Here is a 16,680-nt window from a genome sequence, read left to right as displayed (position 1 = left end):
AAATATATATTAAGAAAAAAAACGACACTAGCAGTCATAAGATTTATTTCACCAGCATTAATTATATATATATATATATTATATATATATATATATATATATATTATATATATATATATATATATTATATATATATATATATATATATATTATATATATATATATATATATATATATATATATATATATATATATATATATATATATATATATATATATATATATATATATATTGAAGTTTTTAATGAAGATTTAATGAAGTTTTTTTTTTATTTTAGAGAAACACTGCTAATTCTTGCTCCTGATGGAAGAAACCTTGAGGTTTTAGTTTGCTGGTGCTTGACTCCTCTTTCGATCTTTAGATGCCATTCAATCACCGAACTCTCGTCACTGATTTTTATCCAAATACAACTGATACTTTTTCTTTAAAAAAATACAAAAAAAATGTTACCTTTAAGAAATCTGAATGGGACTGCATATTACAAAAAGTAAAATTACGTTCCTTGTTCAGTATACAGAAAAAGAAAAAAAAAACGACACTAGCAGTCATAAGATTTATTTCACCAGCATTAATTAATTACAAAGATTTTTGGTACATTTTACGTATTGAATTATTGAAGTAGCGCTTGAAGGAATGAAAGTAGAACTATCGAACTCTCGGCAGTTGAGAGATCCCAATAGAAAAATGTGAATAGCCGTAGTAGAAGTTGGATAAGGACGCTGCTTACTTGGAAAGACAATGTAAGACACTGAGGTCTGAAACAAAAAAAAAAAAAAAAAATAGTTATAGATTATGCTTTTTGAAAACTTGACAATGATCAAAATCAAGAAATGATCACTAAAAGAGAGTTAAAATGTTTCATTTTATAATATTTAAAATATAATAGTCTTAAATTAAAGAAATTTCAATTTAAATACTGAAATGCTGAAGAACATAAAAAAGGATGGCAAGAACTTTTACTGGTTAGTATGTTGAGCTATAAAAATAAAAACATAAAAACTTTCAAGAGAAATCAGCAATGTTATTAATATACGAAAGAAACTGATGACAGCCATTAAATTTAGCAGTGCCATTGAAAGAGTCATCGCAATCATTGCCACAGCTGATTTTATATTTTCTATCTATACTGATTATTAATGGATTTTTTAGGTAAATACAACAAACACCACTGTTGCATTGGGTCACTCGTACCTCTGTAGCACACCTGCGAGGAAAGACCTATATTTTAGGATGCGATGAACTATTATGAGAAAACATTCAACTCTCATATGTGACTTTTATGTTTTTCTTCTTACTCTTTTCTTAAACAGATTTTTTTTTCTTCTTAAATTCTGAAAACAGCCAAAGCAACTGGGGAATATGCACATTTAGCAGACGAAACTATACAGGCGGACAAAAATTGCTATCCGCCTACCAGCATGAGGAACTAACGGTGAAGACTGTTCTTGCTGTATCTATTAAATACAATATAATTACTGCAGAATTAAAACGTGATGTTTTAAAAAAAAAGTTGTAATAATTTAAGAAAATTTGAAAGTGTTCTAACAATACTAATAATACGACTCTTGGAAGGCGTGTGATTCCCTTTTTTTTTTTTATCTTACTAGTGTTTTAGAATACCTCAAATTCATGTGAAAACTGAACACCGTGTAACCTCAGTCATAAAGCAGCAGTTTCCTCTATCAAAATGCCACCTATATAGGATATAAGTTCTAATAGCGCGTGCATGCGAATCGTTTGTATGGGAAAGGATTTAAAATTTGCATTCTCTAAATTCATCGGTGCATTCTCTAAAGCTTCGAATAAAGTCTGTTCAACCAAGAGACGTGCATCTTATCGACAGCATGAGGTCTACTTTGCAATCCTAGAATCCTAGAAGTCCTAATTCCATGTCTTGAATTAGAACTGTTTCCAATACAACTGTTGCCTTGCTGAGCAGGCATTGTTACTCTAGAAATGCATGCTTTCTAGAATTCTAACAGTCTAATATTTTGAAACTTCGTACCAGAACTCGCACATATGAGATACAATATAAATGAGATACAACAAAATTATGAACTTTAGATGGAATATTAGTAGCGAAATTGTTGAAAGGAATTTTTACATATGAAAGGATAAATGATTTTTGCCAACAGCAGAGATTTAGCGAGGCGAGATCTAATTAAGCAAGGGTATCAGTCGAATTTCTTTAGCTGAAAATGTTTTGATATGTATGAAAGAATGCCAATGAATGTCTGTAAATTATGGTATAAAGTAAAAAGGAGAGCGAGAAGCTCAAAAATGTCTGACAGCCGTATTTCGAGATCTGCTCAGCATGAAACGAATTTTCGAAACCTATCTACGATTTCTGGAACCACATGTTCAGATTTAAGGAGGAAGAAGGCTATGAAGTTCTTAATAATTTAATTATACGGATACAGACTTTTGTGCGCAAAGCTGTTTATTCTTCTCATTTGAATATCTGTACTGCTGTTGTTGTTGACTAGTTTTCTCACTTTTGTTCTTTCTAATGATTTCTTCAATGATTCTCTGATTCATGTTTAATACATTCACACACTTCACTTTTATCGCGATCCTTTAAGGGTCATAAAGGCCGAGGAAGCATAAAATATATCCCCTCTCACACGATTGCCAACTCAGCCTTCTAGTGGTACAACCTGTTAAAAAGAAACTGTGGCATAAGCCACAGTTTCTTTTTAACAGGTTGTACCACTAATTGCTGGCATAAGCATAACTACTAGAAGGAAATGCCAACTGTTAAGAGTACGCCCTACTCAGGAACTGCCAACTTCAATGGGAACTAAACTGACTGGATAAGGTTATGGCTTTGAATTCAGATATGAAATAAACACTGCTTCCCTAATGGACAGGGAGAAAGAGAAGCAATCACACTGTGTTTTATTTTTTTAGGCTATCCTATTCAGGTAGAATGATACACAGGGTATCCAGCTAATCATCTGCTAATTAATTAGGAGCTGAATTAATCGTAGATACGTGAACTCCACTGCTTTTGGAAGCGTCGCCATACTTTAACTGATATCTCAATGACTATTGGCTTGGGCAGTGGCTTAAGCTGAATGGAGTTGAAAGATAGGTTATTCCCACATAATCCAGAAACAAATAAAACTTTAAAACTTACTGAAACTTTTCTGAAACACAGACTTACTGAAACTTTTCTTTCCATAGAGACCTGGAACATGAGGACACTGGAACAAAATGTTTTGCATAATGTCTTTACTGAAAACTTTCACTGGTGCAAGTTGAAGAATTGTATCCTATAGAGAGCGAGATGGGCAAGAAAATGTGACATTCAAAAGGATATCCCTCTTAACGTGATTTTAACTGATATTAAAATTCTGAATGCGATTCGCTACTATGATCCCAATGCGAATTCAGAATATGGAGAGAAAGAGTGTTTTTAACAAGTTATAAGACATACTCATCGAGTTTAAAGAAAGGCGATAAGGTTATTTGGGGAGGAGGGAGGGGATTTGGATGCCAAGGTGTGCACTGATTTCAAATTCTGTGGAGGAATCAAGCATTGAGAAATATCGATACTGCCAGAATTTACCAGCATGAGTTGCTAAGATCTTACAATTATTTTCGATAAATTCAAGAAGGCTTCACGAAACTAGTCAGTCTATTTTAGAGATTCCAGAGAGTAAAAAAAAAAAAAAAAGAAATATTTGAGCAATATTATGATTTGAGGAAATTATTTGAGGAATTATTTCATGCAATGCTTTCCGAAAGAAGGAAGAATCTGGACCAACATTTATATAATGAATATAAACTAAGTTTAAAAGTATTGCAAAGATTGGTAGCTGAAGGGGATGATCACAAAGGATTACATAAAATTATTAATGTTATGTGGGAACAATAAAGTGAAGTCATTAAAAGATATAAAAGCAGTAAGAACAAAATTTAAAATGTATAATAGTCTGCTTCTCTCTGTTTTGTCTTATGGAGCCGAAACGTGCTATTGTTCGAGAGTAATAATCGAAGACTTCATACTTTTGATCAATGGTGTGTAAGGAGTATCTTGGGAGTGGGAATGTTTGACTTTGTGAATAATAAGTGTTAAGAACGGTCAGCCACTTCATAGCACCATCCTGTGTAAGAAAAGCCTACGATGATTCTGCCATGTTGTCAAAATTGCAAGAAGGACATTCGCTTGGTCAACAAGATTATGTTAAGTGATCCGGAAGGTGACTGACAAAATGTTAGGCCCCGAATGACATGGACTAATAATATCAAACAAGTCGTTAATGGAATTGGCTTTCAGTAGCAGTATCAACCATCAATTGACTCTTAGAACAGATACAGCTAGCGAAGGATGGTATTCAGGCCCAGTCAGACCTCAGTTACCGTTGAGAAGTAGTGTGTATGTATGATAATAACAGATATTTTATACAAATATCATAGGACTCTTTACTACTTTAGTCATAATTTTAGAAGCTCCAAAACAGCCAATTACTGCAAGCAAACTCTCTTTCTTGTGTTAGGACTTTTGTCACACAATAGTTTTTCTTTCTTTTCGCTCTCACATTTAAAATTCAAGACTTCGCAAATATTTAAAACAAACAATTTTTTTGATATCCGTCAGTCGAAACTGTTTGATCCTGGTGACAGGTTACTACTCTAATATTGGAGGCATAAAGTAACAGATGATGTTTAGTCTTAAGAGCTATGTTTCAGACTTTTTAACCCAAAAAGTTAAAAAAGAATGTAAATGTGCATCCTTATCTTTTGTTGAGTGGGACTGCGCGCACGCAGGTGTATAATATATATATATTGCACTGCATATGCTCTAGTTCTGTTTTATATTTTAATGAATTTTGGAATTGACTGTTATGTAGGTAACAGATTTTTGATAAAGAGGATTAATTGTGTATGACGAAAATGTTTTAAAAACTTCGAAGTCTCCATATCTTATCTTCATTGGAAAAAACGGTCCATTGAATACAGCAGTTTTTTTTTTGACAATAGATAATCAATTAATCAGATAATCGTTAACCAAATGGTTAACGTGTTCGCTTTCGAACACAGCTTATTGGTTGGAGACGTTAACAACTCCAACCGATTAACGTCTTTAATCGATTAAGCTCATTATTGTTTGATAATTTCAGAATCAGTCTGTGACAATGAAATGTTCTTGGATTCAAAATACTAAACTCTCGAAAAGGATTTTGTGTTAAGTCTATGTACTTGTAGATTTAATGACAACTGTACTGGTAACTAATTATATAACTATTTGTATAACTAATTATGCTGATAATTAAAATATAATTAATAAATACTGCCAAATTACCTGAACTGTTTTGTCCTCTCTTTCTTTCAGAGCCAGCCCTGTTTTTCGTACATTGTATTCCCAAGTTCAGAACGTAAATTGTCTATAGACAAGGAAGTCTTTTGCACAGCAAAGTGTTGATCCACAATTAAAAAAAAAATTGATCTCCTTAATATAAATGGTTCCAGTAAATTCCAATTGTAGAAAGATATTCCATCTTCACTTCTAAAAGTAGCAAAAACATCCACATTTTTGTATGAATACATTCAGTAGTATAACATTCTAATCAGATAATGAATATTAGCTGTTCTACTTTTCAAAATTATATGGATATTGAATACCACATTATTTCTTAGCCGAATAAGAAACTCAAAGATAGGAAATCTAATCTGGAGTTACATGCCGAATATAGAAAACTGTATAAAGTTCGGCGAGTCCAAGCGTAAGCCAACATCTGGTAGTGCAACGCCAGGGCAACTCGTAGTAAAGGTGGAGCAAGCGCCGATCACTCTCCTTAATATTTTCCCATAATGTAAAACACAGCTTCTAGGAGATGTATTGCTGTTCTACATTATGAGAGAAGGTTTAGACCTAGATGTAATGTTAAGGTTTCACTAGTCAGACCTACCCACTACCTACTCACTGATGAGACCTCAAAAAAGGTCCAAACCGGTCTGGCTAGTGACCTTCTCTCATAATGTAGAATAGCAATGCATCTCCTAGGAGCTATGTTTTACATTATGGGAACATATTAAGAAGAGTGATCGGTACTTGCTCCACCTTTACTACGAGTTTCCCTGGCATTGCACTACCAGGTGTTGGCTTACGCTTGGACTCGCCGAACTTTATATAGTTTTCTATATTCGGCATGTAACTCTTAGATTAGATTTCCTATCGTTGAGTTTCTTATTAGGCTAAGAAATAATGTGGTATTCAATATCCACTTAATTTTGAATAATTTTACTTCGCCGAAGTGAAGCCTGTTGGCTCTTATTTCAATAATTAGCTGTTCTACTTTTCGTGAAGCTAATGCGATTTCTCTTTGGCTGCAAGAACATGAATAGCTAGGAAAATACAACTCCGGTAATAAGTCGGCGCCTTTACACATAAAGCAGTATAAGAATGCGTCCAATTAATCAAACATTGCTGTTTCGCTACTGGCAACTTACAGCATGCTGAGTACCAGGAGGAGCGCGGTATGTCTTGGGGACTCCGCTAATATTATGGTGCTTCACATAATCGTCTTGTCGACTGAATTTCCTTGCCGGCTGTGGACTGGGTCTGAAAGATTCTTTTCCAACGGCGTTAGAAGGAGGAGGCCAGGCAATATCTTTCTGCCTACGCTGGAACTGTGGAGAACCAAATGGACCTTTGTGAACTGGGGGAGGAGAAGGGGATGGATTCCACATTGCTCTTCGGCCAGGAGTAGGAGATGGTGGAAGTGATCTATAAGTTGGAGTGGTTCTTCCGTTGTATTCATCTGACTTTGAAGGAGGCCATACTAGTCGTCTACCTGACCCTATAAAGAGACCAATAATGAATTACTTTCTCTTATTTTAAACATCCGTTCATTGGATTCAAAGTAATCTTAATTGTAATGCACCATAACCTTGTTATTGTTTTCAAGATATAATGCTACTCATAGCTTGAAAAATAAAATAAGGTCCTCCTAACATTGAAAGGAATTACTTTCTCCTGGATGCTAAATTGAACAATTTTATGAATGTAATTTAAATTATATTAGCTGATCATCAGTATAATCAAGTTCCATTACTAGAGCACCAAATAATTCATGTTTCTAGGAAAAGTAAAATAATGCTGCAAATAAATGTATGTCATAAACATATATGCTACAAAGAAATAATATTTTGTAATTGCTGGAAAACCCTCCGATAGTGTCTTCATCTTATCGTGGTGGAAGGACTATCGGTAGACTTACTGGTTGGGCTCCCTCATTCTTTTCAGGTTAAAGGAAAAGGAACAGACCAAGAGAAACACCTCACCTCCGGCTTGGGAGTTATTACGAAGGCCTGACTCCCTAACGTAAAAGATCTGCAAGTTCAAAAACTACCCACTAGGATTACAAGCTGGTCTATTTACGATAGTATCGAGTTGGAACATGAAATACAAAAAGTTTGTTTAAAACTGAATCCTTTCAATGTATTATTGATGCTATTACATCGATAACGCTTCTTCAGTAACCTAGTAGTCTTGTTTCTTTTAACAGGAGAATGCTCTACAGTGGAATGCACAGCAACAAACATGAAATGTTGTGGGTTTCTCTTAGATCTATGTTTGTACTCGTTTATTTGATGCTGAAATAGTCTAAGATTATGTATCAACAGAGGATATGCCTGATAAGGAAAGCAAAATTAAATTTTATGAAAAACTGAAAGGATTTGTGATTTCTTGCCTAGGATTTGTATAAAATTAGGTGTGGGTAATTTTAACGCACAAATAAGAAAAGAAACAAGATAAAAATGAATGATTTATCCGTATAGTCTGTCAGATAATGACATACGGATTAGCGCTATTTTTTAACTTTGCATTATCCAGAGGACTTACAGCTAATAGCATACTTTTCTAGAAGGAATATCCATAAAGAAATTTGGTTATCTCCAGATCATGTAATACCAACAATCAAAAAGAATGTGCTCCTTCGTAAGTACGGAGGCGGCCGGACGTATTAACAGAGTAGCTGACGCGGATAATGACCGTATCTGCTAATAGCACATTTCAAGCAGAGGTGCTCTGCTCAGTGGAAAAATGTTAATAGAAATACTAATTGATATAACATCAAAATGTGGGATGATGTAAACGTACGAACATTATATGTAAAAAATATAAAGCAGGAAATAAAATATTCACTTCCTTCTATAACTGAGCGAAACAAAAAAAAATCGATGAGCTCAGATTAAAGATATTATTCTTCATTATGCAGAAGAAATGCTTCAATTCACAAATAGTTCAATAATGCTTGCAAAGTGGTTATAAAGAAACGTAATGAGACTATACTAAAAATACTAGAGACCGTAAACAGGAAAAAATCCCAATATACCGAGAGCTATTATAAAAGCTGTATAAATTTAAATTGGTAAAATATTAAGTCGAAAGAAAAGGCTAGCAGAGAAAAAAAAATCGAAGTTACTGAAAATAATACAGATAACTCAAAGGTCTTCAGACGAGACACTTAAAAATACATAAAACCTAAAATCGAATACTTATAACCAAAACACAATTCGAACGGTACTTTGAGATACTATTAAATATTATAGATCACTAACACCACCTAATGGAAACCTAATACCAGAACACGATATTTACAAGAAAATGCTGAAGAACACACAAATGAGGAACTATCTCTGACTGAAGTAAAAAATGGTATTAAAATATTTTAAAAAGTAACAATTCAACGAATGAATATAAAATTGCAGGAAAACTTTAAAAATTGAAGGGACGCCCTTACAAAACTGAAGATTTATGAACTCGTCAAGCTAACATGGCAAAAAAAAGAAATCTTAGTGGACTGGAATGAAGCCAAATTCTGGTCTTTGAGAGAGAGAGAGAGAGAGAGAGAGAGAGAGAGGTAACCACTGGAAGAGAGAGAGAGACCAGTGATTACCAAATAACCGTATATCTCTTGTACCTGCTACTAAATTCTGTCTATATCAATCTGGAAAAGAATTAATATACTGTATGCTTCAGCATCCTTTGGCGACAGCGTGGCTTCTGGGAATGTAAATTGACGACTGATCATATTTTCACACTTCGATAAGTGCTAGACAAACATGATTTGGATAAAGAATTGCATCTAGTACTTTTAGACTCTAAGTAAATGACACTCTACTTCGAGACGCAATATGCGATATGATTCTCACTCACGAAGGTTGTATGCCTGTAGTATAATAGTATCGTGAGTGGACTAAGTTTTTTTATATTTTGTATTAATTTAACTCCATTGTATTTATTTAACAATTTTTGTATTTTTATTGATTTAGATAGTCCAGAAAGCCTGCGCTAGAGACCAAACATGATAGTTTTTCTAGCCACTTCAGGCTTCCAATAAGCAGAGAGGTGAACTCACGAGATTAAATTCATCTCCTGCTCAAAGACAATCGCAAATAACCATGTCCACGGCAGAATTTGAATCCGCAGCTTACTGGTTGATGAGTGGGCATACCTCTCTAATCAGTCTGGTAAATTAAGGCAATTAAACCTGGTCTTGTTAAACCAGGAAAAGGAATATATATGGATTTCGAGGATCCATAGTAACGGATTCAACTTATCCATTGATACTTATATGTTTTAGCAATGATAGATTTAAAATATCTAGTAGTGAACATTAATAGGTACAGTGTTATCCATCGATGATAGGAAAGCCATTCTGAAATATTTTTGGAAGTCTTATGACTTCATTATAATTATAATATTATTCTCATTTAAATATTTTAAATATTTAATATATTTAAGAGCAACAATTTAAGACATGGCCAACAAGCAAACATAGATAATAGGAAACGTATTGCATTTCATGTAGAGAAAAAGAGATTGTACTGGACTGTATGAACGAAGAGCTATGAAACCTCTTTCGAAGACCAAATATTCTATGATTTATATGAAGAAAATGAATTTAATGGTTTTGGCATATTTGGAACGAGAATGACTAGTTGTATACAAGTACTTAAGGAAATATTGAATTGACAAGAAAAAGACCCCTGGCAAAATATATGGATATGTTAATAAAGGATCTAAGACATCTGGATGACCATCTCTTCCAGATGCAACCTATGATAGGAACAAATAGAGAAATCTGGTAATGTCAGCATTAGACGTAAATGGTACAGAAGGAAGATTTCGCTGAAATATTTGGGAAATGATCGCTACAGACACATCTAAAAGTTTGGAAAATGAAATAACGTTTCGCAATTAGTAAATAATTATATTAAGAAAGCATATTCTGCTTCTTCAATTATGAGATTTTACAGGTTTTTATTGTTATTTTATTTTTTTAATTATGACTTTGAGATAATGACTAACACATCTGATACTGCACAACAAAAACCATCACTGAAGTATATCTTCCTAAATGTATTTGACTTTCTGAATTGATGATTTTAGATCTCCGATGTTCGCTGTGATTAGTTTTCGTTAATTAATTTTTACTCGTAGATATCCCTAGAAGTGGAAAAAGTTCGCGCAGATAGATACTTAAAAAAGCACCAAAGTGTGGAATCAACTGTTGCGGAAACAGGTTGAGAGAAAAAAATCTACGTATAGTGATCCTTACTACAGAACTTTTTTCTGTAGTAAGGATTACTACAGAAAAAGTGGGGAAACCGCTCAATTTGAAACGTTTCAAACCAAAACGTTTCCATCATACAGACGTAACAAATGACATAACTTGTCCCATTTTCTTTAAAGAAATGTGATCCACCGATGGATTCTATTTCTTTGAAGACAGATGGCACTATCAAACGGAAATTTTTTTGTTGTGAAGAAAACGTAGTAACACTCGCCGAGATTTTCAGTTACTCAGTGCCGAATTTTTTCTATCATTTCTGAAATGCTAACAACTGTGTTATTAACAATTTCAAAAAATATAACGAATGATAGGAATGATTGTATACCATCTTCTTTGTATTAAATTTCTTTCATGATAATTAGGTGTTTGATACCAAGATGGCAGGAAAGAGACCAAGAGGAAGTTCAGTCTAGATGGACTGATTCGGCCAGGAGTGCCTTAGAAGCACGAAATATTAGATATGACAATACTGGAGTGCTCACAAGTAATAGGTTGATTCGGAGAAAAATTGTTGATAGGAGATTAATAATAATGTAAACTTAATCATATAAGAGCCTGTGTAGCTCAGTGGATGTGGCGTTTGCCAACCACGGCGCTTGGCCGCACGAAGGAAGACTTGGTTTCGAGTCTAGTCGGCAACTAGAGGAAATTTTTCTAAGCCTTTTTTCGACCGGTTCCCGAGGGGGATCTCTGGCACGGGCAAGCAGGTTTTTCCTCCCGGAAACTCTGGTTTTTCGTTCTGTAAACTCAAGAAAATCGACCGTAGAACCCACATTATTTCAGACATTAAATATATTGTGTTAGGATTAGGGACCACAAGATGGCGGCACATTTGAGCCGTCTCTCTTCACTGAGTACCGCTTAATTAGTGATAGCCTTGGGCCATCTATCTCTCTGATTGGTACCAGTGGAGATTGAACTGCCCACTCAGTCTCCAAAAGTTAGATAGGGCTAAATGGCCTCGCCTACTCCCCGTATACGGGAATAAAAAGGCTTTAGCTGATTTTTTTTTACTTAATCATATAGTGCTGTCATAGTAACCTGAACACATCTTGAGGGTACATATCAAGAAATTGATGATGATGATAATTTGGATTTCATTAATCCTTTATAAGTGGAATCGTGTGTGAAGTGACTTTAGTTAGTGGAATTACCGTATAAATAACTGAAGACTAGGGTCAATGTTTCGTTTCTTAATTGCTTGTGTTCTCCTGCTGATTTATGTAATTCGTAGAGTGAAAAGTCAGAGCTAAGGAAACCCTCCCCCTTCTGTTTGAGACCAGCTAAGACACGATTAGTTGGGAATTAGTAATATGTGAGTTCTTTTAAAGGTTTCTTGAGTCCTAGAGTAGAAACAGCAGTAGTAATCGTTTCATAAAAGCGAATGCACGGAAAGAAGAGAGGAATAAATCTAATAGCATGGAGTATGCACAGTACCAGATTGTTATGAACATGTGAACCATGCGTGGGGGATGGGAGGTTCTTGATGACATAAAGGGTTTAACCATTCTAGCATTCATACAAAATGTGCTCCTCGGTGATGACAGATGTACCATCAATAAAGCCAGGTGAAAAAAAAACTGTTAGCAGATTAGAAGAAATACTTATAAGGAATAAGGAATGCTTCTATTTATAAAAGGATTCTAAAGCCCTCTTAGCAATAAATCTATTTATTTTAACAATTTTAGCCCTTTTAGCAATAAATCTATATTTTGGTGATAAATATAGATTTATCGTACAAAGGAGTCAGTCTCCTTGGTTGGTTATTTAATCAATGCCTTGTGTCACAGAAATTAGAGTTATTCAGATTAGCAGTGCTCCACTTCATAGAGCAACACTATATCAGGTTATTTGCCGACGGAGATACAAACCGAATGAGATTATAGAGAAGATAGATGAAATTCTTCGTGTATGGATTAGCAGAGAACGTATTGGTACATACATAATACACAAGCGTATTGTGTGTCCCCCTCAATGTCTACTTCCTTTAACTTACCTCAACTTAATAACCTTTCATATTTATGAAAGAAGTATATAATACATGCGACAATAGGCAAACCTAATAAGAGCCTACACATCAGCTATACGAAATTAAGAATTTCAACTGTAATATGCACACCTACTTTTCCTAACAGAAACACAACTTTCCGCTCATTCGAGCCTTATTCATTATAGTTTTCACAACTGCCCACTCTTTTGACTCATTTCGTCTCAAAGATGATATTTGAGCTCATGTTCGCTCCGATATTCCAAGCCAGAGATTAACTTTATTGCGTGTGTTCTTCTAGTCGGTTTGCAGGCTGAAAAACCGAGTTTCAGGAAGGAAAAATTCTGTCACCTCCTTATCAGACCTGCTGACTTCACTTGGAAAATTCTGATAATGGTCCTTCACCTAGATGGCGTTAGAACACAGGTTGATCTAACCAAAGGGTGCCATCGATACCGACTGAGTTACAGAAGCTCTTAGAGAAAATAAGGTTTCTCCCTATTTGATTGGATTATCATTTTGGAAAGCGCAAAAAAGCAAAAAAAAAAAAAAATTTGAGAACACGATACGCATACCACATCACATCATTATTTAAATTAAGAGGAACATGAATAGGCCTATTAAGTTGCTTAGAGGACGGATTGGGAAGAGAATGATAATAAGATGACACATCGTTTTCACAGTTGTGAAAACGATGCTATTTAGCGTATATATGGATAATCCCATATCTATATGGGATTATCCATATGGATATGGATATCCCATAACGACTGCTATTTAGCGTATATATGGATAATCCCATATCTTAAAGGGAATGTTCATAATCATCATTATCAATGCTCAAGGCGGGATTCGAATCCGCAACCTGCTGATTGGAAAGCAAATATGTTAATATTTGCTTTCCAAACATTTTACATAAAATGATATTATGTAAAAAATGAAATATTTAATACAAAACACACATTTCAATGCATATTGCATCAGTGAACAAAAAACAAATGAACTATAACATGAAGCAAGAATTGTAATAATATTATAATAAGAGTTACGAAGTAAATCTTTCTATCCGTCTGACACTAGCAATATAATACAATAATGAAAGAAAACAACTTGAACATAAATTACACGCAGCTTAAACACTAGAGCGTAGTGCTTAATAGGTATAAATGTAAAGAAAATTTATGGATTAATATATACGATGTTAAAGTTGTTGTGGAGCTATTCAGGGTTTCCAAGTGTACGGAGATGAGATGAAGAAATTATGAGGAAGGAAACAACTGTGATCTGGATGTTCTGTCAAGATCTGTATGAGCTGGCGTTACCGATAGTCGAGTGGGGATTTGACAAGTGTGAAGTTTGCGGTTTGTTCCTCTGTTCATTAGTGCGGTTACACAAATATATTTTCTTCATTTTTATGGAAAGTGGTGAGGGAGTGAGATATCGCCAGAGCAATTCTTCTCTCTCATCAAAGGGGGGGGGGGGGGGTGATTGGACTAACCATGGATGAATAGAAGATGAAGTATGAGTTTCATTGTGTCTATTAGGATGAATTTCTCCCTCTTTCTCTCTGTCTCTAATACTATCATTAAACTACATCTAGGAATTAAAGTTAAAAAACCGTGATGCAGAGTTTGGATAACCTCTTGTAACAGCATTTACGTTGAACGATGTCAGTAGACCTAACGGATGTATTCTCTCTCTCTCTCTCTCTCTCTCTCTCTCTCTCTCTCTCTCTCTCTCTCTCTCTCTCTCTCTCTCTCTCTCTCTCTCTCTCTCTCTCTCCTCTTTTCATGATATGTATGAAAAGAAAAGGCTCGCATTTGTAAACGTTACCGAAAATATTTCATTAGTTAATAGATGTTAAAATAGCTCCACAATGAAATCTGAAAGATAACGACTACTTCTGTAATAAATTAATACCATTCAGAACTCCATTCAAAATCTAGAAGTTAGAAGCATATGAATGCAACCAAAATTGAATTAACTTTAAAAAAATTAAAAAGGGAAAAAAAAGAAAAACACTCTAGTGATAACTTATCGATAAATATATATACTGCAATCATAGTATAATTAAGTCAAAGAAGAGAAGATAAATCAAGAAAAAGAAAAAAGAAAAGAAAAAAAATAGGGAGGGGGGGATAAAAATCCAGTTAACAACTCGGGTAAAATACATACTTGCATGTTTAAGTGCGAATTCTACTTGGAGGAAACCAAACCAATGAAAAAGACTGGATTTTCGCAACAGAATTGGAACCGAATAGAATAGAGCTGAACATAATAGAACTGAGTACACTCATAAAAATGTGAAAGAGTGATTAGTCAGAATTTCTTAATTCAAAAGAACTTTTAGAAGTTTGTAGTTACATGCTGGAAAATGTAATGAATAAGTGCAGTTTTTGTTAATTGACCAAATAATACCCCGTATTAATACAAAATCAAATGTACAATATGTAGTACACAATGTATATACAGTTGTTTTATTAACCATGCCATAGTGTAGAATATTTGATAAGAATTATAAAGAGCGTTCATAAAGGTTTTCGCAAGAAGCAGGAATATTTATACAGTGCCACTTCATTAAGATAGCTCTACCTGAAAAAAAAAAATCCAGTTCACCTAAGTGAATGCACACTTTACCATTAAGTATAATTTACTATACGTTTATTATATGAAGTTCACTGAAATGAATACAGATCCTCACCTTGCTCTCTCATGACTGTTGGAGAAAATCCTGTTTTAGGTAGTTCCTTCACTGTGGTTTTCTGCAACGAGAGAACAGACATTTTAATTAAGATTTATAGAGTTCAGTGTGTATATCTAGAAACGTTCACAACGTGTATGATAGTGAAAGTGACTAGAACTATCCAACGCGCCCAATAAATCTGACAATTGCATTTATTGTTATCTGAAAATGTTTTAGCTACATTGTATATGATATTAAATATTGTTAGACATAATTTTCTAACATGACGATTCATAAATAATATTCCTTATATCTTTAAAACACTTTTACAATGATAAGCAGCCATATAATAAATCCGTTGTAATAGCTTTACAATTGCTGCTCTGTATAGCAACATATTTAAAAACGGCAATGCTGTATGGAAGATCATGAATCATGGTGTAGGAGAGGAATTATTCGATTTTAACCACGGGTGGAAATATTGTCAGCGTGAATATATATATATATATATATATCAGCCATTGTCGATCCACTGCTGGACGAAGGCCTTTCCAAGATTATTCCAAAATTGTCTGCCCATGGCTCTCCTTTTTCATGGTCACTCCTGAAAATCTGATGATATCATCAATCCACCGTGATTTAGGTTGGCGTCGTGGTCGTTTTTCCTCTCGTGGAATCCAATTGTCCATCGTTGATCTTGTCTTCGAGCAATATGTCCAGCCCATTGCCACTTCAGATGTTTCACTCTTCCTATGATGTCAGAGACTTTAGTTTGATTTCTTATCCATGTATTCCTTTTGTGATCCAATGTTGTGATGTCAAGCATACTTCTTTCCATACTAAATTTGTTGTTCTTAATTTTTGAAATTCCTTTGCATTCAATTTCCATGTTTCACAGCCATATGTCAGTATAGGAGGAATACATTGGTTAAAAACTTTTCTCTTCAGGCACAATGGTAGTTGGCTTTTGAATATTGAATGTAATTTTCCAAATGCTTTCCACCCAAGCATCGCGCGTCTTTTGATTTTGTTCCATTGATATCTGTTGTCCTAAGTATATGCAATGATCTACTTGTTTAATTTCCTCATTATTTAATTTCCTCATATACAAAGTGTTATTGAGCTATATAAATACTGCTCTGATCATGGCAGGAGGGTAACAGCAATAGCCGAGCCGTATATACATGCATGAAAGAGAGTGATCAGCGTTAAATTTAATTTAACTGATCCCATTGAAATCGCTTGGATTGCTTCAATGTTGTGTCTTCGAACACCATTTATATAGTTTTATTATTTAGATAAGTTTTCAGAAGACTTGTAACCATGCCACGGACAGGAGAAAATGATTGCACTTTAGTTCTGGTCACAGACAAATGACTCAGTCTTACAATATTAGCCATTTCCCGACAAAAACCTGCGA

General features: G+C 34.3%; 1 protein-coding gene across 2 annotated transcripts in view; it reads right to left on the bottom strand.

Moving 5' to 3' along the window:
• Window positions 1-540: 540 nt before the first annotated feature.
• The window catches only part of LOC150104299 (uncharacterized), an 83,302-nt gene continuing 67,162 nt past the window's right edge, over window positions 541-16,680 (bottom strand). For both annotated transcript variants that reach the window (XM_090396280.1, XM_090396281.1), the window contains exons 9-11: window positions 15,279-15,339; window positions 5,310-6,807; window positions 541-756 (exon numbers count right to left, since the gene is read on the bottom strand). In XM_090396280.1, the coding sequence (XP_090252406.1) occupies window positions 6,443-6,807; window positions 15,279-15,339 (426 nt within the window). In that variant the 3' untranslated portion in view covers window positions 541-756; window positions 5,310-6,442. The remainder of the gene's footprint in view (window positions 757-5,309; window positions 6,808-15,278; window positions 15,340-16,680) is intronic.

Source organism: Typopeltis vanoorti, chromosome 8 (assembly GCF_054136105.1).
Source record: "Typopeltis vanoorti isolate ZY-2024b chromosome 8, IOZ_Tvanoo_1.0, whole genome shotgun sequence".
NCBI classification, from domain to species: Eukaryota; Metazoa; Arthropoda; class Arachnida; order Uropygi; family Thelyphonidae; genus Typopeltis; species Typopeltis vanoorti.
The sequence above is the reverse complement of the archived record's forward strand: the minus strand, read 5'-3'. Positions and strand labels throughout refer to the sequence as shown.